This window comes from Elgaria multicarinata, chromosome 19, assembly GCF_023053635.1.
Source record: "Elgaria multicarinata webbii isolate HBS135686 ecotype San Diego chromosome 19, rElgMul1.1.pri, whole genome shotgun sequence".
Lineage (NCBI taxonomy): Eukaryota > Metazoa > Chordata > Lepidosauria > Squamata > Anguidae > Elgaria > Elgaria multicarinata.
This window is the reverse complement of record NC_086189.1, coordinates 11533048-11560873: the sequence shown is the minus strand read 5'-3', so window position 1 is coordinate 11560873 and position 27826 is coordinate 11533048. Positions and strand designations below refer to the sequence as shown.

Here is a 27826-nt window from a genome sequence, read left to right as displayed (position 1 = left end):
CAGGAGGGTGCTGTTGCACTCATGTCCTAATTGTATGTCCTGGAGGGAATCTACACGGCGTACTGAAGGCGGTTGCGTGCGCCTGCAGTGCGCCCTGAAAACGATGGTGTAGATCCTGCCCAGAAGAGGCGGAGGAGGCGGCAGTTGGGGAATCCAGTCGTATCCTTGCCACCGCCGCCCACCTCCCTGCCGGCCTCCTGCTGCCGGCGAAAAAGCCACCCGGGTCGGAGAGCTTGGCTTCTTCCGCCTCTTCTGCCGAGCTCCTACTCCTGCTCTGCCTCTTCTGGGCAGGATCTACACCATCGTTTTCGGGGCGCACTGCAGGCGCACGCAACCGCCTTCAGTACGCCGTGTAGATCCGCCCCTGGTTGACAAGAGGTTGGCCACTGTGTGAGCAGAGTGCTGGACTAGATGGACTTTGATCCAGCAAGCTCTTCATATGTTCTTATGTTCTTTGTTGGTTTTGTGAACCGCCCAGAGAGCTTCAGCTATTGGGCGGTATTAGAAAAGTAATAAATAAATGCACAAATAACGTTTTTACTAGAATCCTGAAAAATCCACCCAGTAAGCCTAGTGCACTTAGAATTCAAGACTTTTGAGCCCTGGAACATGTTTTGAGTAGCAGAACTGAACGAAGAGAGGCAGTGTGGTGTAGTGGTTAAGGTGTTGGACTGGGAGTTGGGAGATTTGGGTTCTAGTCCCCGTTCGGCCATGAAAGCCCACTGGGTGACTTTGGGCCAGTCCCAGACTCTCAGCTCAACTCTAGTCTCTTTTCCCCTTCACTGCTATACAGGGGCCAGCACTTCTTTCGTACCAGTTATGCAATCTCCAACTAATAGCAGAAAATGGAAGTGGCATGTAATAAGCAGGAAGGCAATGGCTTCGAACACACATACACACACAGACAAATATTTTTATTGTGTTTTATTCAAAGAATATGGTACAGAGGAATCAAAACACAACCTTTGTTCTTATATAAAACAAAGATATTTACACAGGCGGTTGTGAATCCTGAACAGCTGTTACAGCTAATCCAAACTAAACCCCCTCTTTTCTTTGTTATCCCAACCCAGACTTGACAGGGGAGGGTTTTTTTGGGGGGGGGGGGGAAGGGGGGGTGTTTTCACGCATCCCACACATGCACAAAAATGTTTCGATCCTCCCTTAACCCCATTTACCTGGGCACTGTCTGCTCTACCACTCTGTCTGTTGTGTTCCTATTGGGGTGTGTGTCTTTTTTTTAAAAAAAATGTTGGTGTGGGGTGCTCACAGTGGTGGCTGGTGGCTCCGATTCCGGTGGAGCTATGTATTCATTCTGGGTTTCCGTCCGAACCAGCTAGAGCTCTAAAGGAGCTGAGGCACTGAATCTATTTTGGGGATGGGATTAAGCACCTTGGGGGTCGCTCCTTTAGAGTTCTGGCTGCTTCTGACTGAAACCCAGGATGGATTCGTAGCTCCACCAAAATTGGAACCCCCAGACTCCATTGGTGGGTACAGATTTTGTCCTTCTTCAGGATTTAGCCGTGGCCTAATCCAACCTGCAGGGGTTCTGCATACAGACTCCGGAGCCCCTGCTGGGTCCTCAGGGGGAGGGGCTTGGCCCCTAAGACCTGTTCCCTGGGAGGAGTCATTCTGGAAGGATCTGTGCTGTTTCTCCATCTCAGATGGGGAATAATAGTCAGGATGTGGCTGGCAGGAAACTCAGTCAGTACCTGGAAGAGCTGTCAGTCTTCTGAGCACTGGCTGAGTGGATCCATGTGGTGCATGGTGCCCTCTGGGGAATGTTGAGGGCTGTGTGAGAACAGGGACTTGCCTGGCACTCAGCAATGGCTGTCCCTTTCTCCAGGCTGAGAGGCCCGGAACTCTGTGCCTCTCTCAGAACAGAGAAAGGCAAAGCGGGTGTGGGTGTGTGATCACATCAGTGGGTGTGGCCTGGCGGGGGCCCTTCACCCCTCCCCCAAACACACAATATGCACTACTGCTGTGGTCATTCAGTCTCTCTCTTGGAGCGAGGTGCATCTGAGATTCATCTTGTCTCCAGTACACATGCATTTAATTGCACACGCATGAGCACTAAGGCCCTGTGCAGGGCGTGGCTTGCCATTCCACTCACTACAGCTGCAGAGGTGTCTGTGGAACTGTTCGTGAGAGATCATGATCCCCCCAACACACACCCCAGTGTATCTTTAACCCAAAGAACAGGACATGGAATATTGGGCCCAAAGTGACAGGAAGCCAGATTCTGGCTGGACATCAAGAAAAACTTCCTGACTGTTCGAGCAGTATGACAATGGAACCAGTTTCTAGGGAGGTTGTGGGCTCTTCCACACTGGAAGCCTTCAAGAGGCATCTGGACAACCATCTGTCAGGGATGCTTTAGGGTGGATTCCTGCATTGAGCAGGGGGTTGGACTCGATGGCCTTATAGGCCCCTTCCAACTCTACTATTCTATGATTCTACAAACAAACAGCCTCTTGGCTTTTCAACCAGTGTGGAGGATCAGCAGTGGGTCCAGGAGGAGCTCAATCCTTAAGTCTCATGGTGTAGGTAGGGGTGTTACAAGAGCACGTCTATTTTCATTCATCTGTGAAATGTGTATGAGTTCAGTGTGGCTTTTCATGAACAGAAAGGTGGGTATCCACTGAGCTGGGATCTGGGCATTTCAGCCTTCATGTCAGCCTGCATATGCTTGTGAAGAGGGGAACTGCATCCACCATGAGCAGTGCAGAAGTGTCTGCTCTCTGGAGAAGAGGAGGAGAGGTGTTGTCTTCATGTGTTAGCCAAAGAGGTGTGCGTAAGGGCTTCTCTGGAGGAGAAGGAAGAGGAAAGGAACCTCTCGTGCAAGCACTGAGTCATTACTGACTCTTGGAGGGATGCCAGCTTTCGCTGATGTTTTCTTGGCAGGCCTTATAGCGGGGTGGTTTGCCATTGCCTTCCCCGGCCGTGATTACCTTTCCCCCAGCTCACTGGGTACTCATTTTACCGACCTCAGGAGGATGGAAGGCTGAGTCGACCCGAGCCGGCTGCCTGAAACCAGCTTCCGCTGGGATCGAACTCAGGCTGTGGGGAGAGTTTCAGCTGCAGAAACTGCTGCTTTAGCGCTCTGCGCCACACGAGGCTGAACAAAGCCTTTTCTTTGTAATGGGAATCACTCAAGGGAATGAGAGAGGGCTGGGACAGTGGCTATGTCCCAGGAGGCAAGTGGAATGAGTTGCAATGTGTGAAAGCATGTGTGAAAACACCCACAGAAACGGTCCATTTGATGGACTGCCAATCATCTGTTGGGGATAGACACCCTTTATAAAGCCATCGCTGCCTACGCACTCCAACCAATGCACCAGGGATCCTTCAACAGGAGATACTGGGGATTTAATCTAGGTCTGGATGCAATGCAGGACATCTACCACTGAGCTATGGGTGTTTCCATCAATTGCTATGAACTAACTCTCTCTCTCTCTCTCTCTCTCACACACACACACACACACCGCTTGGTTGTGCACAACACAATACCACACAGGAAGAAAACTGGAGATTTCCGTAAAAGTAAAATTGTGCTTTTATTTCTTTTTTTAAAAAATTTACAATCAGACACTGTCCTGCTGTGTTTTGGAAAGCATGTTTAAAAAAAGATGACAAACTTTAGCTTATGGTTATCACCCTCATCCTTAGCGTTATTATTTTTCATTATATTAATAATATTAATTTTAGGCTGGAACGTTTAAACTGGACTGTTTGCTTCCACGCCTTCCTTTTTTTCTCCGCGGCACACAAACACACGCACGCACGCACACACACACACTTCCAGATGACCAGTTTAAGGGTGGATAACAGTGATCACGATAGTGACATATATTTGTGTGTGTGAAAAAGTAATACAGATTTGTGGGTGGTTTTTTTTTTTTAGGAACTACCATCTGGTGTCCTTGGCTCTTCTGAGCCCATGCCAAAAGATTTCTGTTGACAAAAGCCCTCTGAGAAAAAGAAAGAGTCCTGCCCCGTCCCACCCCTGCCTGGAGATTGTCATCTTTGGTGCAAAGAATGCCAGCTATGGAGAAAAGAAGGATGCTTCACAGAGCATGCTTGGTTTGGAAGATGACTTTCCAACCTCCACCGCACTGCACCCAACTAAAAAGAAAAAAAATGCTCAAAGGAACCAAGGTTAGGTCAAGCAACGCTGATGCTTTGGTTAAGTTCCCATCTTCACTGCTTATCTCCCTTCCCCAATTTTCGGGGCAGGGACTGAAAGAACCCAACGACCTCTTCCCACTCATTCGCTCTCTCACTCTCTCTCGCTCTCTGCCAAGCCGATGGGGGAGGATTTATGCTCTCTTCCGCCTCCCTTCTAGATTCCTAAAGCTGTAGGGCCTCAGTTTCATCTCTGCAAACTGGATGGAGTATTCGTGTCCTTTCCAGTGGAACCAGTTGACGCCCTGAAAAACACAAGCAGGGTCATAAGATGAATATCAACGCACATGCCAAAGCTGGTGCGGAAGCTACCGTAACCGATGGCACATCTACACCAAGCAGGATATTGCACTATGAAAGCGGTATACAAAAGGCAGGAGCCACACTGCGGCTTTATAGTGGTATTGAAGTACTCTGCAGGATCTACACTACTGTTTTACAGTGGTAATGAAGTGCAATGACAACTGTTGGGGCCCAGGACACATTTACACCAGGCAGGATATTCCACTATGAAAGTGGTATGAAAGCGGTACATAAAAGGCAGGAGCCGCACGACTGCTTCATAGTGGTATTGAAGTGCACTGCAGGATCTACACTATTGCTTTGTAGTGGGACTGAAGTGCACTGACAACTGTTGGGGCCCAGAACACATCTACACCAAGCAGGATATAACTCTATGAAAAGTGGTATGAAAGTGGTATATGGTCTGTGTCAACGGGCCCCAACAGTTGTCAGTGCACTTCAATACCTCTATAAAGCAGTCGTGTGGCTCCTATACCACTTTCATAGTGGAATATCTGCCTGGTGTAGAGCCCTGGGAGTGCCACTACCAAAAAGGCCCTGCTGAGGCTGTCAGAGGGAAAGGAAGCAGCAGTCAGCCCTCAGCCTTCTCGACACACTTAATGAACCCTCTTGACTGGCTGATACCACAGGAGGAGGAGCTTCCCCCCCCCCACTTCTCGTTCCTAAGCACATAAACAAGTCTCGCCACAGACCCCCGAACTCCATTCAGCTCCACGCCTTTCCCTTCCCGCCTTCTTGGTTTGTTTCCACTCCCTCTTCTTTCACCGACATAAATATGCAGATCTACGCATATAGAATTTATTGCTTTGCTCGTCCCTCCTCCATGGCAGATGCGTGAATGTGCGCAGCATCAAGTACACTATATATATATAGGGTGACCCTATGAAAAGGAGGACCGGGCTCCTGTATCTTTAACAGTTGCACAGAAAAGGGAATTTCAGCAGGTGTCATTTGTATATATGGGGAACCTGGTGAAATTCCCTCCTCATCACAACAGTTAAAGCTGCCCTCTTTTAAATCTGGTCACTCTAGTGTAGCTCCTGCAGCTTTAACTGTTGTGATGAAGAGGGAATTTCACCAGGTTCCCCATATATACAAAGGACACCTGCTGAAATTCCCTTTTCTATGCAACTGTTAAAGATACAGGAGCCCAGTCCTCCTTTTCATAGGGTCACCCTAACGTATGATATCGCTGTTGCTGCTGCACTGTTGTGACAATCATTTACTAATTCGAATCACCTAAAAATCGGCTTAAAATTTATTGAGAAGTAATTCCACTGTTGTATAGATGAGGGCTAAGAATTGAGTGCCTGAATTGGCTTCCTGTCCCCTCCCTCCCAATTCCCTTTCTTCTTGTGTCACATCAGGAGGGCACCAGGTTGCCCTACCTGTCACCCAGGATTTTTAAATAACTTATGTAGGGTGACCCTATGGAAAGGAGGACAGGGCTCCTGTATCTTTAACAGTTGCATAGAAAAGGGAATTTCAGCAGGTGTCCTTTGTATGCATGCTGCAACTGGTGAAATTTCCTCTTCATCACAACAGTTAAAGCTGCAGGGCTCTGCCCAGAGTGACCAGTTTAGGGTGACCATATGGAAAGGAGGACAGGGCTCCTGTATCTTTTAACAGTTGCATAGAAAAGGGAATTTCAGCAGGTGTCCTTTGTATGCATGCTGCAACTGGTGAAATTCCCTCTTCATCACAACAGTTAAAGCTGCAGGGGCTATACTATTTTTTTTTTTTTTTTTAACATTTCCAAAATATAATTGAAACAAACACAATAAGAAAAAGAAATACATCAAATATCTGCTTCATACATATTGAATAATTGTTGAGTACAAATATCAAAAACTATTACATATGCCTTATCACACTACAACATTTTCATTCTTAACATAAAAGTGCACCCCCCACCTCGGGATCATTCTTGAGTCCAAAATCTAATCGTTTCTTCTGATGGTGGTTTCCCATCTCCCTTAGTAAACACGAACACTAGGAACTGTTTCCAAATTCCTTCGAACTCATTTATTTTAGTTACGCCTTTTCTCCACTTAATATTACATGTCAGTTTATCATTAATGGCTATGTCCCATACTACTTTATACCACTCCTCAATAGAATATTCCCCTTGGATCTTCCAGTTCCTAGCTATCATCAATCGTGCTGCAACCAACAAACTCGATATCAGCTCTATAGTTCCTTTTCCACACTTTATATCTTCAAATAGTGACAGCAATGCTATTTTTGGTGTTTGTTCTATTTTCATTCCCACTATTTCTTCAATTTCTGAGAACACCATCTTCCATAATCTTTGTACATATTTGCATTGCCACCACATATGTAAATACGTTCCTTTTTCCCCACATCCTCTCCAACAATTTGCTGAATGTTGATCACTTATCTTGTTCAATCTAACCGGGGTTAGGTACCACCTCCATAAAATTTTAAAATAATTCTCCTTTATTCTTACTGATAAACTTCTCAACACTCTTTGTTTCCATAGTCCCTCCCAGCTCTGTCGCCCTATTTGTATCTTCAAATCTGATTCCCAAATCACTTTCTCTGTATTCTCTCTAAACTCCTTCTCTAACAATATTTTATATATTTCACTCATTAATCCTTTTGAAACTATACTACCTCCTTTTCCTTTCTCCTTACTTACTACTAATTCTTCAAACCTCGTCATCTTTCTGCACATTCTATTATCTTTAATCCACTTTTTATTCCATTGTTCTAATTGACCATATTCTAGCCAAGATAGCTTCTTCTCCTTTAACAAATTTTCCATATCTTCTCTTGTTTTAATATCTCTTACCCAATCCTTTAATTTTATTTTATTTTTCTCTTTTAATATTTTACATAATCTACCCTTTAGATCCTCTGGGAAATTCTTTAACATTATTATCGGTGCTAAGGGAGAGTTGCTCGGAAGCAGCTTCCCTTTAAATTTACTCCAAATTTCCCATTGAGTCCTCAGGAGTGGATTATCTATACTTCCAACCCATTTTCTTCCTCCATCTTTAAAAAAAACATTCTCCAAATTCATCTCTACCTTACTTATGATTTTTTCTTCCATCCAGTATAAATCTCCTACTCCCATAATTGCTTCTACAACATGTCTTAATCTATTTGCTACGTAGTATAATTTTATGTTTGGGAGACCCATTCCCCCCTTTTTTTGGCTTAGGTACCAATTATTTTTATTCACTCTTGCTCTCTTTTCTCCATTACAATATTTATTAATAATATTTTGCCAACTTTTTATCTCGGTTTCTGATATTTTTATAGGTAGCATCCTAAATACGAAATTAATTTTAGCTAATATCTTCATTTTTATCAAAGCTATTCTCCCAAACCAAGATAAATTTAATCTTTTATATTTCTCCAATTTCTCTAATACCTCCTTCTTTAACCTCGTTAAATTTTCCCTTTCTAAATTCTCTAGATTTTTTGTAATTTTAATTCCCAAGTATTTAATCTCATTCTTAACTTTCAATTCCATCCCCTTAAATTCCCAATCCTTTTCTTCCTTCTTAGTATAGTTAAACAACATCATCTCTGATTTAGACCAATTTATTTTTAACCCTGTAATTTCCTCAAATTCCCTCAACTGATATTTAATTCTTTCTAATTTTCTTAATGGATTCTTAATGGTCAATAAAGTATCATCCGCAAACATGTTTAGCTTTATCTCCCTTACCTCTCCAATTCCTTCTAATTCTTTATCCTCCCTTAGTGCCTTCGCCAAAACTTCCATAACCATTACAAAAAGGACCGGCGAGAGCGGACATCCTTGTCTTGTTCCTCTGGCTAGTCGTATCTTTTCAGTAAGTCCGTCATTTACCACCACTACCGCCGTATTTTGGGAATATAACTGTTCTATTACATTTTTAAATTTATTTCCAAATCCCAATTTATCTATAATACTCTTTAGTGCCTGCCAGCTCACACAATCAAAAGCTTTAAAAATATCTAATGCCATAATACCTGCCTTAATATTTGCTTTTTTTATTACATTTATTACATTTAAAACTCTACCCACTAAATTATGCATATGTCTTCCTACCACAAACCCACATTGATCTGCTCCTATATATTCTGCCAAAAATTTATTTAATCGTTTGGCCATAATAGATGTAAAAATTTTAGCATCCTGATTTATTAAAGAAATAGGTCTATAAGAATCAGGATTAGTCAAATCTTTATCTGGTTTTGGGATCAGAATTATCACTGAATGTTCCCATGATTCAGGTATCTTCTCTCCTGATAATATCCTATTATAAAGTTCCATTAATTTTGGAACTAAACAATCTTTGAAGACCTTATAATATTCTGGACCCAAACCATCTGCTCCTGGTGATTTACCCACTTTTAACTTATCAATAACTTCTTCAACTTCTCTTTGAGTTATTACTGACTCCATTAACTCCTTATATTCTGATTTTATTTCCTTCTTTATAAACCTTCCAATATACTCCTCCACCTTTTCTTGTTGAATTTCTTTACCCTTGTACAATTCCTGATAAAATTCCTGAAAAATTTTTATTTTAGCTTTCATTGCATGACAATAATTCCCTCGACTATCTTTCAACGTTTCTATCCCATTCCTCCCTTTTTCTTTTTGTGTGAGCTTGGCAAGCAACCTCGAGTTCTTATCACTGTTTTCAAAATATTCCCTTTTCATATACATTAAATTCTTTTGAATCTCTTCTATATTTAAGTTTTCTAATTGTTTCTTCTTAGCTTGTATTTCCACTAATTTATATTTATCTTTACTTCGCCAATATCTTTCCTCCAAGTTTTTAATTTCTATCTCTAACTTTTCCTGTTCTGCACGTTGTTGTCTTTTTAAACTACATGTTTCTCTAATACAGATTCCTCTTGCTACAGCCTTCATGGTGTCCCAAATGACTGACCCAGCTGTTCCTCCTTTTTCATTAATTTCCCATGCCTCCGACAGTTCCTTCCGAATTTTATCTACTATTTTATTGTATTTCAATATCTTTGTGTTCAACTTCCATCTATGCAGGGGCTATACTAGAGTGACCAGATATAAAAGAGGGCAGGGCTCCTGCAGCTTTAACTGTTGTGATGAAGGGGAAATTTCACCAGGTTCTCCATATATACAAAGGACACCTGCTGAAATTCCCCTTTCAATGCAACTGTTAAAGATACAAGAGCCCTGTCCTCCTTTCCATATGGTCACCCTAACTTATGTCTTAAAAGTCTAGCCCTCTTAGCTTCTAAGTTGTACGTCAGTTGTATTTTAGTTTTCATCATTTTTATTGTTTTGTGTCCCACCCCGGGGGCTTGTGTTATGGGGCAGCTGAGGGTAGTATAAAAGTGACCGTTTAAATAGATAATATAATAAATAAAAGCAAGGAGGAACAAGCAACTTACCTGACTGTGGCTGTTGTCCCCGTATCTACCCATCAGGTTGACTCTGTGACAATTCTTGTACCAGAACGCCCCTTTGTAAGATAAAGCGCAGTTGGTGATGGCAGAGTCGTTATCCTTGTCGAAGGTGGAAAAAGACCGTCCGTTGTGGTAGGTCATGGAATCACCTGTATGGGGAGGAAGGGGGGAGAGAAAAACCAAAACCAATCTTAGGCCTTAGCTAGACCTAAGGTTTATCCTGGGATCATCCCGGGGTCAACCCTGTTCATGTAAATGACACATAGGAGATCCCTGGAGCAGGCAGGGACGACCCCGGGATGATCCTAGGATAAACCTTACGTCTAGCTAAGGCCTTAGTCATTTTTCGGCCAGCTAAAGCCCTGCAGAAGAAACACAGCAGAAGAAACACAGATGTTAAAAGAAGGCCTTCCTTCTTCTCACATCAATCCGTTGGTTTCTGTCCACCACTCTGCCGCAAAGATCATCTTCTTGGCTCGCCGCTCTGACCATGTTACTCCGCTTCTGAAATCTCTTCATTGGCTTCCAATTCACTTCAGAATCCAATATAAACTTCTCCTGTTAACCTTCAAAGCTTTTCACGGTCTAGCTCCTTCCTATCTCTCCTCTCTCCTCTCACACTATTGCCCCGCTCGTGCTCTTCGCTCCTCTGATGCCATGTTTCTCGCCTGCCCAAGGGCCTCTACTTCCCTTGCTCGGCTCCGTCCATTTTCTTCTGCTGCCCCTTACGCCTGGAACGCTCTTCCAGAACATTTGAGAACTACAAGTTCAATCGCAGCTTTTAAAGCTCAACTAAAAACTTTTCTTTTTCCTAAAGCTTTTAAAACTTGATGTTGCGCAGACTTTATACTGTTAGTTATACTGTTATACTGTTAGTTTTACCCTACCCTATGCCTGCTTACCCTACCCTGTACCTGTTTGCATTCTCTTCCCCTCCTTATTGTTTTACTATGATTTTATTAGATTGTAAGCCTATGCGGCAGAGTCTTGCTATTTAGTGTTTTACTGTGTACAGCACCATGTACATTGATGGTGCTATATAAATAAATAATAATAATAATAATAAATAATAAAAGGGGTGTGATAAACTCTGATGTCTTGATGGAGGAGCTTTTCCCGTCCCCCAGCTTGCTTTATAATTCATTCGTTTTCTTGGATAATTAAGAGGCAGAAAACAGACAAAGAAACACATGACAATATCCTGTATTTCTAAGGGAGGAATCGCCACCTCCAAATCCATTTTACCCTTGTAAAGGGAGATGGGGGAAAAGGCTGTGTGGCTGCAGGCAGAAGAGGACTTGAAGGTCTCATCTTCAAGGCATGGAAGCCACCTACTGCACCAATGCCAGCAAGTTCCTAGGACTTCAGGAAAGGGTGGTGCCAGTATTATTCTGTCCTCATGCTGAAGTCCTGCTAGTCCTGGGAGTGCGCCCTGTTTTCAATTTATGCATTGTGAGGGCTGTGAGGTCAGTAGGGAGGTGAATCCACTCTGGGTTTCAGCCGGAACTAGTGTGGTTCGGACTGAAACCTGGAGCGGATTCCCTGGCTCACTGACCTTGGAGCCTCCTGCCTCCTTCCATGGCTGACAAACAAACGCACCTGCCGTGCCGCTGTAGCCATCCACTTTCAGTCGATAGCGAGTCCTTGCGTCTCCCACAGTAAACTTATCATAGAGGGCGTAAGCAGTCTCTCCGTGATCACGTAAATCCACACGCAGCTCATATTGGCCCTGGGAAGTGATTTTGTGGAGTTTCTCCAGACCTGCAGGGAATAGAGGATGATTAAACACGAGATGGGCACGCTTTCTGTCCTCTTCTGACCACCGAGCTATATTATGCTCAGTCACGCCGCCCATGATGCAGGAAGTATCACAACCTCTTAGGCCGAAGGTGGGTTTTTCTTCTTCTTCAAGCTGCAAAAAAATGATCACTCTCTGCTAAAGCTTTAAACATCCGAGAGCCAAAAAGACCCACAATGACAACGTTGCTTCCAATCTCCGGTTGTTGGAGGGGCTGGGTGCTGGTGCTGCTGACCCATTTTGCTATCCCAATCACGAACGGCAGAAGGGGCCGAAGATTTTGTGGCAAACGTTTTGGGGGAGGAGAATTAATTGGGAACAGTGCCCTGAGGAACACGGGCACAGGGCCTTGCTAGACTTACCTGAAAATCTGGTGGGGAGTCGGGGCGATGGCGCGCTGCAACTAGCGCGTGCCGTCGCCCTTTTCTAGACGTCCACACGCGACGGGGCAAGGGAAAGCCCCGTCGCGTGCTCTGGGTTTCCTTCAGTTAAAGGGCCATGTGCACAGGAGCGCACTGCCGGAAAAGGTAGGTGCTTTTTTTAAAAAATAAAGGGTCCCCCGCTCCCCCGCCCCGCTTGCTCGGCTGTCCTCCCCCCGCTCGCCAGGCCCTGTCCCTGTGCGCCAGGCCTGGCCCCGTCTTTCTTCCCCCCCGTCCGCCATGCCCATCCCCGTCCTTCTTCCCCCCAGTCCCCGATGCCCATCCCCGCTCGTCATGCCCTGTCCCCGTCCCCGATGCCCGTCCTTCTCCCCCCCCCTCTCCTGCCAGGTCTGGTCTTTCCCCCGGCCTCCATCTCCTCCCCCCGTGATTCCCCCCCGGCCCGATGGGCACAGCGCTCCTATGGAGTGCTGTGCCCAGTCCGTGGCTTCTCCTGGCTACTCGTGAGTAAGCGAGCAGCTGGGAAAAGCCACGGAAGTCGCTAGATTTTCCGCAGCCCCGGCGTCAGGCCGGGGCTGCTGAAAAACCGGGCCATAAGCGAATCCGCTTATCCTGGGTTAAGGGAGGCGTTAGCCCGGCCTGACCCCGGAATCCCCTGTGCATCATCTGGATGCACAGGAGGGAGACCGGGCCTCACACCACGCTAACGCCTCATCTAGCAATGGCCACAGAGAGATAGAGTGATGTTTTGCACCTTGGTGCCGTTTAGGCTATATTTCCCGTCATTCCCAACCATCACGATCAATCTCTAAACATTCTGCTACCATCCTAGGGTCACACAGCATTTCACTGGGGATTGTGGCCCAATCATCTGGAGGGCACAAGGCTGGGGAGGCAGGAACTCTTCCCATGTTCGGAGGCATTCTTTATATGATGGCTTTGGGATGAACTAGAGGAGAAATCAAACATTGGAAAGGTAGTGGTGCTGGTGGTGGTAGGGGCTAAGTCCTGGAGAACCTTGGCAGAAATTAAGCCTTGGAGGAGCTACACCACTATTGGAGTCAGGTTAGGTGTTTGCCACAAGTTGAAAGGGTCAGCTCCTAGCGTACTGTGAAGAGGTACGTACCTAACCAGAATTCACCCTGGGGGTCTCCAAATCCAGCCTCATAAGTCCTCCAGTTCCTGTAGAATTCCTCGGCTCCATCCTGCCTTCTTAAGAACACCTGAGGGCACCCACAAATAAACATTGCTGTTTTAGAGTACGAATGGGTCAGTGGCAAACTTCCGATTCCCACATTCCTAGTCTGCCTGCCAGGTGTGGTTAGTGGCTCTTGAAAACCTCCGATTGGAGAGGCTGTGAACCAAAGCCTGGCACCTCCTGCGTGCAAAGCCTTCGCTTGCCAGTAGCCCCATGAGTATCATATGATGCAGCCCAGTGTTAGAGGAAAATCTGCAGATTTCTTCTAACAACTCCCTGAAGAAGGCCTTTTTGAAAAGACGCAGGCCGAAATGCATTGGGCCTGAGCACTCTGAAAACCTGTTTCACCCTTTTTTTCACCAACGCCTATGCTTGACCACGGAGGAAGTTTATGCACTGGAGGTCCAGTCCATTCGTGTGGAGCACAAATCCCTTGTGGAGCTTAGGAGGCCACAATGACCCCATTCAGAAGACACCTTAAACCACAGCTTTAACCATGGTGGTTAAGCCAGAAAGCCAGGCTGTGATCAGAAGACACCTTAAACTATGGCTTTAACTACAGTGAATAAGGCTTTCTGGCTTAACCAATGTGGTTAAAGCCATGGTTTAAGGTGTCTTTGGAACACAGCCTGGCTTTCTGCCTTAACCACCATGGTTAGAGCTGTGGTTTATGGTGTCTTCTGAACCAGGCCAATGAGTTGGGTCATTGGCGCATCTAGCTCAGGAGTGGAGAACCTGTGGACTGATAGATGTTGCTGGACTAAACATCTCTGGCTGTTGGATGGCAGCTGCAGTCCAACACATCTGGAGGACCCCTGGTTGAGGAAGGCTGGTCTAGATCCTGGTGTATTGGGATGTATTGAGGGCCCACCCTTGTGGTTTGACTGGGCCATCGGAAATCCTCAAAAAGGGGATGAAAAGATGATGTGTTCAACTGAACCCTTGCAAAAGCACTTCACCGTTGGCCCAAAATGTAAGCAAAATACAGTCTGGGCCAAACCATCAACAAAGCAAGTCACAACAAGGAATGTGATTGTTTGAACCATCAGTGAAGCAGGTGTTCTTCCTTCAATAACAGGATGAGAGGTGTACTTGTAGGAACTTGAGCTGGTTGTATTTTTCATGTTTTTCTGCACTCCTCTCCATGTTAGAACCAGTCGCTTGGCCTCTCCGTGAGTGACTGCATTCAGAGAACAGGTTTGGCCAAGGGTGCTAAATCCCATCACTTCTACCAAGGGTAGGTTAGGATGGATCCTCCCCAACCAAGGTGCATAGCTGTGATGACATGTCCAGGGAGGATCCTGACATCCCACTCCACCTGCTGAAGGAGCCGGACATACTTAGCATATAGAGCAGAATCCATTTGGAGCACCAAATGTTTCGCTCCGAAACAATCCATGTTTGCAGCTGTTCAGATTGGAGAAATGATTTTCATGCACATAAAACACAGCTGGGAATTTTTTAAAAAAGTTGTTTTGGACAGTGGTCCATACCTGATTCTGGGCAATGAATGAGCAAACAGAGCTCTTTGACTATTCCAATCAAGCCCTTTCATGCATCAATGGGAAATTACATGCAATGGGCACAGCTACAACCAAATCCCTTTACCGGAGGGTGTTTCGATATGTCAAAGAATGACATTTCAGAAAGGCTTCCTTTCAGGCAAGCGTGACATTTACCTAGCTAACTGAAGCTTAATGAGTCAGCTCAATTATAAGATAAACTTCAAAATCTGCTTTTGTTTTACACCTGGAAAAGTGCATTAATTTGTACAGTGGGTAACCGTATCGTATGGATTTTAAGAGGCCCCGTGACAAATGTGGTGACCGTAAATCGGCTCAGCCCGGCTTTGTTTTGGAGTACACCCTCATTGGGACAGAAAGGTGGGATACAGACTTCCATAATAGGTGGGCGGATCCTAGGGAGACTATGGCCACAGCTAGACCTAAGGTTTATCCTGGGATCATCCAGGGTTCACCCCTGCTTGAGCACTGGATCCCCTGTGTGTCACCTAGATGAACAGGTTTGACCCCTGGACAATCCAGGGATAAACTTTAGGTCTAGCTATGGCCTATATGAACAGGAAAACAGGGTTCCTGTATGTTTAAGAGTTGTACAGAAAAGGGGATTTCAGCAGGTGTCCTTTGTAGGCATGCAGCACCGGGTGAAATCCCCTCTTCATCACAACAGTTAAAGCTGCAGTAGCTTTAACTGTTGTGATGAAGAGGGGATTTCACCCGGTGCTGCATGCCTACAAAGGACACCTGCAGAAATCCCCTTTTCTACACCACAGGAGCCCTGTCCTCCTTCCCATAGGGTCACCCTAGTGGGATGCAAACTCCAATTCATGTCCATAATACAGAAGGGAAACGACAAATGCTCACAATCCATCCGCCTCCATCAGAACTCATGTCGCAGTACACCTGCGCCGGCTGGGACTGGTTCCCATTGAGATAAATGGTGTAGAGGCCGGAAACCGATTCTCCATTCAGCAGAGCTTGGGAGCAGTCTTTGGGGTAAGGATATAGAAGTCCAGCTGCAAAGAAGAGGAGCAAATCAGCCCTTGGATACCAGGGTCCACATGAGCTGCTGGGGGTTCTGTCTCCCACCCCCAGGAAAAGGACCTTAAGCTGGATTTCTCCCCACTGCTGGATGTCTTCATGGTCTCCCTTTATTCCTTGTGTTGCTCCCTGTCCTGGATGGCCCAGCTCACACTATTCCTCCTCCTGACATATCTTCTCTTCTGCATTTTCTTCCTTTGTTTCTCTCACCACCATCCCTATCTGCAGTCTCTCTCTATAAGGCTTTGAACCATAGAGAATCATAGAATAGCAGAGTTGGAAGGGGCCTACAAGGCCATCGAGTCCAACCCCCTGCTCAATGCAGGAATCCACCCTAAAGCATCCCTGACAGAGGGTTGTCCAGCTGCCTCTTGAAGGCCTCTAGTGTGGGAGAGCCCACAACCTCCCTAGGTCACTGGTTCCATTGTCGTACTGCTCTAACAGTCAGGATGTTTTTCCTGATGTCCAACTGGAATCTGGCTTCCTTTAACTTGAGCCCGTTATGCCGTGTCCTGCACTCTGGGAGGATCGAGAAGAGATCCTGGCCCTCCTCTGTGTGACAACCTTTTAAGTATTTGAAGAGTGCTATCATGTCTCCCTTCAATCTCCTCTTCTCCAGGAGATTTATTTATTTCCAATCTCCTCTTCTACCCATGGACCTCAATCTATCTTCTGCCCACTCCTGGTCTACCGTACCCTTTCTGAGATGGAGTGCCCAGAACTAAACACTGTATTCCAAATGCTACACAATAAGTTCGCTGAAAGGAATTACGATACACGCCCTTGAGCCCTGCATATTTCGTACTTGTGGTGAAAATGGTTTGGATGATCTTGCTCTTCAAGTTCCGATTTAGCGCCTGTAACTTCACCGTGTACTGCGTAGATGGACTCAGGTCTGACAAGCTGTAAGAAGTCGTCTCTGGCCCCAGGATAACTTCCTATGGGGAGAATCAATAATGGAAGAACATATATTTTTTTTGGTCGAAGAACCACACAGCTCTTACATTTTTGACATGTCCGGGTTGGCCTTTGATTAATCATTCATGCTACTTTAAGAAAACAATTTCAATGATTGATGAGGGGATGGCAGTTTTCGCTTTCTACTCGGCTCACTGGAAGTAGGAGAGTGACGGTCCCAAAATGAATGTTTCATAGGGTAACGTTTGAGCAATGTAGCTAAAAATCCAGATTGGGGGCAGACACTACTATGGCTGACATACATGCGCTAATTACAGTTGCATGTTGGAAATGCATCAAATATTTAGATATATTCCCCGCTGTGAACATGTCTGCACTAAATGGAAAGAGAGAGAGAGAGAGAGAGAGTGGTTGCTTTTCCAGTGGCAAATCGTATTACTTCTTAGAAGACCTTCCTAAATAGTGTGAAAGGCTCTTCACTTGGCAGAGAAAATAATTCGGCCACACAATTCCAAGTCTCTTACACACCAAAGACAAGTTCATAGAATCATAGAACAGTAGAGTTGGAAGGGGCCTAAAAGGCCATCGTCCATCGAGGTTGTCACAGAATCGGAGAGTTAGAAGGATACTTGGAGGCCATCTAGTCTAGCCCCTGTAGTCTAGCAACTACAACATCTCTGGAAGATGGGTGTCCAACCTCTGCTTCAATACGTCCAATGAAGGAGAGCCCTCTGTCTCCCAAGGAAGTCTTTTCCACTTTTGAATAGATTTAGCCATGATCCCCAAATGTTTGCAATCACATTCATGGGACATGGAATTGTGGAGAGGAGATTTCAGTTATCCTCCGGGCTGGGGTGAATTTTGAAGACGGGGGTGTGAAACTTTTTTTTTGGCCTTCCTCTGCACTCTTCCCAAGTTGCCACTTGTAGTGAGTTTGTCACTGAGCAGAAATATCGACTTCACAGAGTTCCAAAACGCTGCTTAGAGACCTGTGTAGCCTAACACAGTGAGTAGATTTTAGCAGGCTTTAGCTGACAAGACCAGGCCTCATTCCCTGGATGGGCCTCTCATAGCTTTGTCTTCCTTTTCTCATAGGGCATGTCTAGACCTAGGGAAGGGAGGGGGAGGATCTCATGATATGGTGATCCACATGCAGCGTGTGACGTTCTGGGGAAAGGAGGACGTCATGCTCACCATTTTGTTTTTATATTATTATTATTGAAAATGAGCGCAGGGTGGGCACCGAGCTCCTGAAGAGCTCTGTGCCCTATGCCTGGTTCCCAGCACCTCACCTTTACTCATGAGGAGCCAGGACAAAGCCGGGACAGCTGCCCACAAGTCCCATGGTCTCGGGATGATCCAAAGATCACAGGAAAAGTTGGGATTAAAGGGAGGGATCATCTGTCCCTGTCCCCGGGTCCCGTGTGCATCATGTGGACGCACAGGGGTGATCCCGGAGCCATCCCCGGGATAACCACTTGTCTAGACAGGCCCATGGAGTCTTATCTCAAGATGAGATGGGAGTTTTTCACTCCTAACCTGGCCAATTAATTCCCCAAGCGGAGATGCTTTGGGACCTTGTAAGAGGGAGCCCCCCACCCGCTTCTTCATAGATTCATAGAATCATAGAATAGCAGAGTTGGAAGGGGCCTACAAGGCCATCGAGTCCAACCCCCTGCTCAATGCAGGAATCCACCCTAAAGCATCCCTGACAGATGGTTGTCCAGCTGCCTCTTGAAGGCCTCTAGTGTGGGAGAGCCCACAACCTCCCTAGGTAACTGATTCCATTGTCGTACTGCTCTAACAGTCAGGACGTTTTTCCTGATGTCCAGCTGGAATCTGGCTTCCTTTAACTTGAGCCCGTTATTCTGTGTCCTACACTCTGGGAGGATCGAGAAGAGACCCTGGCCCTCCTCTGTGTGACAACCTTTCAAGTATTTGAAGAGTGCTATCATGTCTCCCCTCAATTTCCTCTTCTCCAGGCTAAACATGCTCAGTTCTTTCAGTCTCTCTTCATAGGGCTTTATTTCCAGACTCCTGATCATCCTAGTTGCCCTCCTCTGAACACGCTCCAGCTTGTCTGCATCCTTCTTGAATTGTGGAGCCCAGAACTGGACGCAATACTCTAGATGAGGCCTAACCAGGACCGAATAGAGAGGAACCAGTACCTCATGTGATTTGGAAGCTATACTTCTATTAATGCAGCCCAAAATAGCATTTGCCTTTCTTGCAGCCATATTGCACTGTTGGCTCATATTCAGCTTGCGATCGACAACAATTCCAAGATCCTTCTCGTTTGTAGTATTGCTGAACCAAGTATCCCCCATCTTGTAACTGTGCATTTGGTTCTTCTGAGAGGGGAGAGGGATGCAGTCTTTCAACTTCTGAGAGGGAGATGGGCAGGCATCTTGCAGGGGAGCCTATGAGATCCAATGTACAGTCTTCAGACTTCAGTTTCGCTACAGGAGGTATTGCGCAACCAGCCTGGAAAGTCTGCTATGGCTCAAAGGGAAAGCTTCTGTCTATCATGCCCCTGATAGACACCCAGCTATGAGAACTTGATTAGCTGCTGGAAGGAGTTGTGAACTTTTTTTTGCATGCATGCATTCTGCATCCATTATCTCTCAATAAAGTGTTGTCTTTTTGCACAAGTGGCTTGTTTCATCTCGGTAACCGAAAGAACCTGATTGATGGCTTGGACCTGGCAGAACCGGAACCCAAACTCAATGCACCCCTCTAATTTTGTTTTCTCCCTGGAGCGCCCCTTGCAAAGATGCCCTGTTATAATAGAGCATCGTACAGGAGAATGGAACTGGAGACTGTCACATTGGACCCAAGCACTTACCTTAACCTTGCCGTCGATGGATTCATAGATCAGGAGGTAGCCTGTGACAGAGGCTCGGGGTGGCCTCCACGTCAGCATTGCTGTTTCAAACTGAACATCAGTGGCTGTCAGCTCCCTCGGAGCATCAAGGCCTAGCAGCAAGAGGAGAGGATCAGGACAAATCAGCCAGACGAGATGAAGCAACGTTAGTACAAATCTCACTTGTCAATGTAATCCAACCTTCCCCAACTGGGAGTCCACCTCGCACCCTTCTAGGGCAACCTGTCCTGATACCTTGGGAGCCTGCCCTAACACCTCCCCAAATGTTTTGGACTATAACCAGTGGAGGATGGTGGCTCTGGTCAATGGGGTGGTGAATCTGTTCCAGATTTTGGTCAAGACCAGTAGGAGCTCCTTTAAGAGTTCTGACTGGTTCTGACCAAAACCCAGCATGGACTCAATGCTTCACTGGCATTGGAGCCACCAGCCTCCACTGACTATAACTACCATCATTTCCAGCCGGCATGGCCAATGGTCAGGGAAGATGGGAGATGTAGTGAAACCTATCTGGAAGGAACCAAGTTAAGGAAGGTTGTTCTAGGCTAGCCTATCTCACCATGGCTAGGAATGATAGGAGTTGAAGAACACATCTGAAGGGCATCAGATGTTGGAGATGTCTGCTCTAGTCTCTCTCTCTCTCTCTCTCTCTGCCCTTCAACCTTAACTGGAGATACTAGCAATTCAACTGGGGGTCTTCTGCTTTCTAGTCTTTTTACCACCGAGTGATGGCAATTACATCAGTTTCATTTCTCTCTTTCTCCCATTCTGATGGCGCTCCAGATGCCATCTGAGATGAGGCATCCTAACCATAAAGCTCTGTTCCCTTTGGTCTGGTCCACATTGCTATTGTTACAATTTACTCTCTCAAAAGCACTTAAAATCTATCAGGTGGTCTACGAAAATTAAAATAGAAGACAATCCCCAACTCCAGCTATGTCTTTCCCATCCCTTTTAAGAGAAGTGAGAAAAGACTACTCTGAAAGTTCCTGCCTTATGTGATATTGATGGGTAGACAGTAGGGATGTGCTCCACTTCTCCTCGGACCAGAGAAGCAGGAGCAGATCGGGGGGCTTCGCCTCCGCTTAAGGCGGAGGCGAAGAGGATCGGGGGAGCCACGGAGCACTGCGGAGCAGAGCTAGGTGAAGGCGGATCCTTTGCCTCGATCCAGAGCTCCGCAAAAAAGGTAAGAGGGGTTTACTTGGCCCTGCCACTGTCACTGCTGCCCATGCGGCGACGGCGGCAGAGCCAGGTAAGGGGGCAAGGAGGAGGAGGAGGGTCTTACCTGCATCCGTCCGCGGTCCCACGGCTGCTTCAACGGAGCCCGAGGACTCAAACAGGAAGACTAGGCCGCAACTGCGGCCTGGTCTTCCTGGTTGAAGCCTCGGGCTCTGTTGAAGCAGCCGCGGGTCCGTGGACGGATGGAGGTAAGGGAGAGGAGGGGGGGTTACCTGGCCCTGCTGCCGCCGCCACCTATGCGGCGATGGTAGCAGAGCCAGGTAAGGGGGAGGGGGTCTTACCTGCGTCCGTCGTGGCCCATCCCAGCTTCACTAGAGCCCTGAGCTCAACCAGGAAGTGTAGGCCGCAATCGGGGCCTACAGTTCCTGGTTGAGCTGCGGGCTCTAGTGAAGCTGGGATGGGCCGCGACGGACACAGGTAAGGGGGAGGAGGGAGGGGGGCTTACCTGGCACCACTCCCCGCCACTGCGGAGCTCCAATTCAGAGCTGGAGCTCCGCAGCGGAGCGGAGCGACCCCTAGGCGGATCGAGGTGGGGCAGAGCGGGCCCGATCCACAATTTGTGGATCGGGCACGAAGAGGATCGGGGGATCCGTGCACACCCCTAGTAGACAGAGCAGGGTCTTTTTCATGGTGGCCCCACCAACTCTTGAACTGTCACTGCATCCAGATGGATCCATTCATGGAAAGATTTACGCCCCCTTCTGGAACCCCTGGGCTTGTGCAGAATGCCACCCCAAGCTAGCTTCATGTGGTAGGATCAAGCCACGGTACCTGTTGTGAATTTGGTAGAGATAATAGTGCTTTTCTGCGGTCCCTTCACAGCGTAGATCCTAAGTGTATATTCCGAGGCTGGACGGAGGCCAAAGAGATCATATTCCACAGTGTTTCCCAAGACTCTCTGAGTGACTTCTGGCTCTAAACAACAAGGAAAAACATCTCTATTAATCAATGAACAACTCAGCCTTCTTAGGCGCATTTGTTCAGTGGCTTATGGATTCATCCTATTTGCATGCATTGTTCCCATAAGTTAACTTATGTCCATCAATCTAGAGAAGAGGCGTCTGCAATGCACTCTACTTTGCTTCAGGGGGCTGCCAAATTTCACCTCAGCTGTATTCCAGGCCAGATTTCTGCTTTATCTTTGGATTGGATTAATTAATCCTGGACCTGAGTTGGGGCATGCGTGACCCAAACTATGAGGCGTGAGGACAGTGGAGGCTTCTAGTCTGGTCCAGGGTTGATAACATCCTTCACCCCATACCAGAGGCCTTGGGACACACTCCGTACAGAATAGCCTAGCCTAGAATTTTTCAATTTTGCACCTGGCTTTAGCATTTCAGCATTTTTGTACCACGGAAGCATGGCGCAGAGCAATCTCACTTACCACCGTCGGTGACGTAGGAAATCACGTACTCGTCGACAGCTGCGATTGCTGGCTGCCACACAGCCAGGGCTTCGGAATCTGTGATATTCACGGCTGCTAACCCAGATGGGCTATCCAAAGCTGAAGAGAGGGAGACACAGAGACAAGCCAGGCAACGTCACAATGGAGAGAGAGAGAGAGGGAGAGAGAGAGAGAGAGAAAGAGAGATGGCATTTCACTGGTCGTAACACATCTATTCAAAAAAATACACACAGAAATATTGTATCGAGACAATATTGCACCTCTCTTGAAAGAAACTCTCCCCACGGCCTGAGTTCGATCCCAGCGGAAGCTGGTTTCAGGCAGCCGGCTCGGGTCGACTCAGCCTTCCATCCTCCCGAGGTCGGTAAAATGAGTACCCAGTTAGCTGGGGGAAAGGGAATCACGGCCAGGGAAGGCAACGGCAAACCACCCCGCTATAAGGCCTGCCGAGAAAACGTCAGCGAAAGCTGGCGTCCCTCCAAGAGTCAGCAATGACTCAGTGCTTGCACGAGAGGTTCCTTTCCTTTCCCCTGCAATTCAGCATATTTTCCATTGCTGTTAAAATTCTTTTTAAACAACAAATAAATAAATAATGCTGAGGTTTTTAACTGACCCCAGAATAGCTGTTTAAATAATATATTATTAATTCCATTTAAAGAATATATTAAATAAATATATTATTATTATTAGGCCTACCCAGTTAAGATGCCTTTTAATAATGTGCTGCTTTTAATAATGTATTAGTTTTAAATGTTTTAATCATATGTATTTTATGGCATTTGTGTTGTACCCTGCCTCGATCCAGAGAGGCTTGGAGTGTGGCAACGAGGGATGGGGCCTTTTCGGTGGTGGCCCCCAGTCTATGGAACGATCTCCCTGACGAGGCTCGCCTGGCACCAACGCTGCTATCTTTCGGGTGCCAGATTAAGACTTTCCTCTTTGCCCAGGCATATGGCAGCACATCTTAATCACCCACATGTTTAGTTTTTTTAACGGTTTTTAATGATTTATGCGTGTATGTTCTGCGTTTTAGAATTTAAAAATGTGTATACTTGCTTTTATCTCAATTTTAGAATTTCTGTACACCTCCCAGAGAACCCTGGCTATGGGGGCGGTATATAAGTGAAATAAATAAATAAATAAATAAACAACAATAAAATAATAATAATAATTCTCCTCACTCAACTTTCAGAAATAGAATTGCTCAGTCATTATTTTAAAAAGCAAAAGCTCAGTCCACGGTAACTCAGTAATTCTTCCAGCATAATGTGAAATTTGGACCTTAGAATTGTTGCAATTATTCTAGGGTGACCAACTGTCAGGATTTCCCCGGATTTGTCCTGGTTTTTGTTCTTTCCATGGTGTCAGGGGGGATTTTCTATAAGTTTCAATAATGTCCTGGAATGACACACCTTCCCCTTTAAGGCTGCCATTAGCATGGCAGGAGGGAGTGACATGCTTTCTTGAGGCACGTCATTCCCCCACCCCGAGCTCCAATTGAGGTCTTAAAGGGGAAAGTGGGTCATTCGTGGACATTATAGAAAAGGCCCCCATTGGAGTGGATGGTGGTGGTGCAGAATGAAATCCTTTCCCCTCCTCCACTCCAATCGGGTTCTTTAAGGTGCCGGGGGAATAAAGTACTTTCTGCAGGACTCAGAAAGCTGCTTCCCCACACACACACTAGGTGTCCTCTTTTTTGGTTTCCCAAATATGGTCACCCTAAATTATTCACTCGGCAGAAGAATATCAAAGAACCCAGAGTATTGTGCTATGTATGATGGCCTCCCAGAAATGTTGGGAGTCCAGTCTCCCCCCCCCCCAAAAAAAAACAGCAATATGGAGTGGACACTGCGTCCTTCGTCATCCCATGGTGGTCGATTGACAACAACTGACCTTTCAGCTGACTCTGTCCCAACTTTCCAATGGGAAAAATAAACAGACCCGCGCAATCTCTTTCCTGGCTGTCCCGAAAGTGCTAAGTTAAAGACAAGTCAAGCAATGGGCAGCTAGCCCTCGTGGAAGAGGGATTATCAACATGGGAATGGCAGGTCATTATGGACAGTGATTTTAAAAACATGTCGAAACGAAGCAAAACAGATTCTATTCCAACATAAAGACGGATGGTTGGCTGAGAGTTCTAGACCTGGTGTCATCTGTCTTTCTCAGCTGATACCTCTTTTGCTTTATCTCAATTCCAGTTCCAGACATTTTCTTGGAGAAAACTCAGAATGAAGTTGGGAGGTGGGGGGACAGATCATAGAATTATAGAATCATAGAGTTGGAAGGGGCCTAGAAGGCCATCGAGTCCAACCCCCAGCTCAATGCAGGAATCCACCCTAAAGCATCCCTGACAGATTGTTGTCCAGCTGCCTCTTGAAGGCCTCTAGTGTGGGAGAAGAGCCCACAACCTTCCTAGGTAACTGGTTCCATTGTCGTACTGCTCTAACACTCTGGTCACTCAGATCTCTCTGGTCTGAATCATAGAATCATGGAGTTGGAAGGGGCCTGTAAAGCCATCGAGTCCAGCCCCCAGCTCAATGGCGGAATCCACCCTAAAGCATCCCTGACAGATGGTGGTCCAGCTGCCTCTTGAAAGCCTCTAGGGTGGGAGAGCCCACAGATATGTGCATGTGTGTGTGTGTGTGTGTGTGTGTGTGTGTGTGTAGGAAGGTGAAATACAAGTCAGGATGACCTCCCTTCAACCTCTGGGTCTTTAGAGGCCTCCTTTGTGATTAATCAAAGGCGTAGTTACTCAATATCAATGCTTTTAGGATATATTTCCACAGCATTTTTCTGATAGACGCTCACGCTGTTCAAAGTTCTTCCGCTCCATCAATGATTCTGCCGTTGCTCTCTTGTTATCCACATATGCTTGGAACAGCCCCATCCCCCAGAACACTGACATGATGACAGATCTCTGATTTCCTTCAAATCCCTCCTCCAAGACAAGGGAATGAACGAATCTGTCGATACGAGCTTCCCTGACTCTCTCATATTTCCAATCTTAAGTTCAGTTTGTCCTGAACGTTTTGTTTTTGCATGAAAAAAATAACTGGATTTTTTTTTTCACATGAAAAGTTTTCATCAAAATTCAGGTGTGTTTTGTGTGCAGTACGTATATTTTTGTATGGAATTCTGCATAACATGCACACATATTAGAATTTTCCTAATATAACACATGTATTTATTATTATTATTATTATTATTATTATTATTATTATTATTATTATTATCTTCATTATCATCATTATTTATTACATTTATATACTGCCCCATAGCCAAAGCTCTCTGGGCGGATTATTATTATTATTATTTATATAGCGCCATCAATCAAGACCCTGCCGCATAGGCTTACATTCTAATAAAATCATAATAAAACAATAAGGAGGGGAAGAGAATGCACCAAACAGGCACAGGGGAGAGTAAAACTAACAGTATAAAAGTCAGAACAACATCAAGTTTTAAAAGCTTTAGGAAAAAGAAAAGTTTTTAGCTGAGCTTTAAAAGCTGCGATTGAACTTGTAGTTCTCAAATGTTCTGGAAGAGCGTTCCAGGCATAAGGGGCAGCAGAAAAAAATGGACGGAGCCGAGCAAGGGAAGTAGAGACCCTTGGGCAGGTGAGAAACATGGCATCAGAGGAGCGAAGAGCACGAGCGGGGCAATAGTGTGAGATGGGAGAGGAGAGATAGGAAGGAGCTAGACCGTGAAAAGCTTTGTAGGTCAACAGGAGAAGTTTATATTGGATTCTGAAGTGAATTGGAAGCCATGAAGAGATTTCAGAAGTGGAGTAACATGGTCAGAGTGGCGAGCCAAGAAGTTGATCTTAGCAGCAGAGTGGTGAACAGAAACCAACGGACTGAAGTGAGAAGAAGGAAGGCCAGTGAGAAGAAGGTTGCAGTAGTCCAACCGAGAAATAACCAATGCATGAACAAGAGTCTTGGCAGAAGAGACAGACAAAAATGATCGAATCCTGGCAATATTATACAGGAAAAAAATATTATACAGGTTTACAAAAATGTTATTTACACTAATATATGCCTTTTTTTCTGCGCACCTCTCCCTAAGGCAGGATCTACACTACTGCTTTAAAATGGTTTATAACAACTGTTGGGGCTCAGGACATGCAACATATACAGTTTCCAAAAAGTTTTCAAAGTGTTTTATCCTGCTTGGTGTAGATCTAGCCTAAGATACAAATTTTGGCAAGCGTTCTTTGGTTGGATGACTCCAGTGTGAAATTCAGAGGAGTGCAGGATATCGCACTATGAAAATGGTATATGGTTTGTGTCAATGGGCCCCAACAGTTGTCAGTGCACTTCAATACTGCTAGAAAGCTACTAGCCCTGATGGTTGTGCGCTATCTCCAGTATTCAAGGCAGTAAGCCTGTGTGCACCAGTTGCTGGGGAACATGGGTGGGAGGGTGCTGTTGCACCATGTCTTGCTTGTTTATCCCTGGCTGATGGCTGGTTGGCCACTGGGTGAACAGAGTGCTGGACTAGATGGACCCTTGGTCTGATCCAACAGGACACTTCTGATGTTCTTAAAGCAATAGTGTGTCTCCTGCCCCTTATATACTGCTTTCATACTGCTTTCATAGTGCAATATCCTGCTCGGTGTAGATTAGGCCTCTGTTTGGGAGTCCAATGGACTCCCCCATCCACCGCACTGGACCCAGTCAGGCTCTGTGGCACATTTGCAGACTCATGCCCCGAGCACCCATAAGGCCCAACGAGCACTTGGCAGCTGTCCACCCGGAGCCTCCATCATGCGCCACGCCTTTCCTCCCATCATTTAAATGACGGTCGTGAAGATCCCATGTATGCAATGGGGGAAATGTTTAATTTCTGGAGCGAGACCCAATGGCTGCCAAGTGGTCATCAGGCCTAGCTAGGCCTCAAAAGAAGCTTGTGCAGCTCATGGCGGTGGTAGCAATAGGGCAAGTATCCACCGAATCAGATGCAGGTCAATTTGCCCACCCCTATAAATGAGTTTCCAGTCGCATATTGATTTGAAAGCGTGAAATTAGCTAACCCAATTAGTTTCCAAGCGAAGTATACAGTGTTGCTTATCACCTTTAAAGCCCTTCATAGTTTGGGTCCAGGCTACCTACAGGATCGCCTTCTCCCATACAATCCGCCCCGCACACTCAGGTCCTCTGGGAAAAACCTACTTCAGCTAGCAAAAACTAGATTGACAACAGTTACCCAGAGGACCTTCTCTTCTGCTGCTCCCAGATTGTGGAACGGCCTGCCGGAGGAGACTCGTCAACTTGACAGTCTATCAGCATTCAAGAAAGCTATCAAGATTATTATTATTATTATTATTTATTTATATAGCACCATCAATGTACATGGTGCTGTACAGAGTAAAACAGTAAATAGCAAGACCCTGCCGCATAGGCTTACAATCTAATAAAATCATAGTAAAACAATAAGGAGGGGAAGAGAATGCAAACAGGTACAGGGAAGGGTAAGCAGGCACAGGGTAGGGAAAAACTAACAGTAGAAAGTAACAGTAGAAGTCTGCACAACATCAAGACTGAATT

The 27826-nt window shown here is 46.0% G+C and overlaps 1 protein-coding gene across 5 annotated transcripts in view; it reads right to left on the bottom strand.

The window, feature by feature from the left end:
- Positions 1–4258: 4258 nt before the first annotated feature.
- The window catches only part of TNC (tenascin C), a 107258-nt gene continuing 83690 nt past the window's right edge, over positions 4259–27826 (bottom strand). For all 5 annotated transcript variants that reach the window (XM_063144764.1, XM_063144760.1, XM_063144762.1 and 2 more), the window contains 9 exons: positions 22260–22379; positions 21647–21790; positions 19601–19731; positions 16643–16775; positions 15661–15812; positions 13205–13301; positions 11503–11664; positions 9889–10052; positions 4259–4430 (listed from right to left, as the gene is read on the bottom strand). In XM_063144764.1, the coding sequence (XP_063000834.1) occupies positions 4320–4430; positions 9889–10052; positions 11503–11664; positions 13205–13301; positions 15661–15812; positions 16643–16775; positions 19601–19731; positions 21647–21790; positions 22260–22379 (1214 nt within the window). In that variant the 3' untranslated portion in view covers positions 4259–4319. The remainder of the gene's footprint in view (positions 4431–9888; positions 10053–11502; positions 11665–13204; positions 13302–15660; positions 15813–16642; positions 16776–19600; positions 19732–21646; positions 21791–22259; positions 22380–27826) is intronic.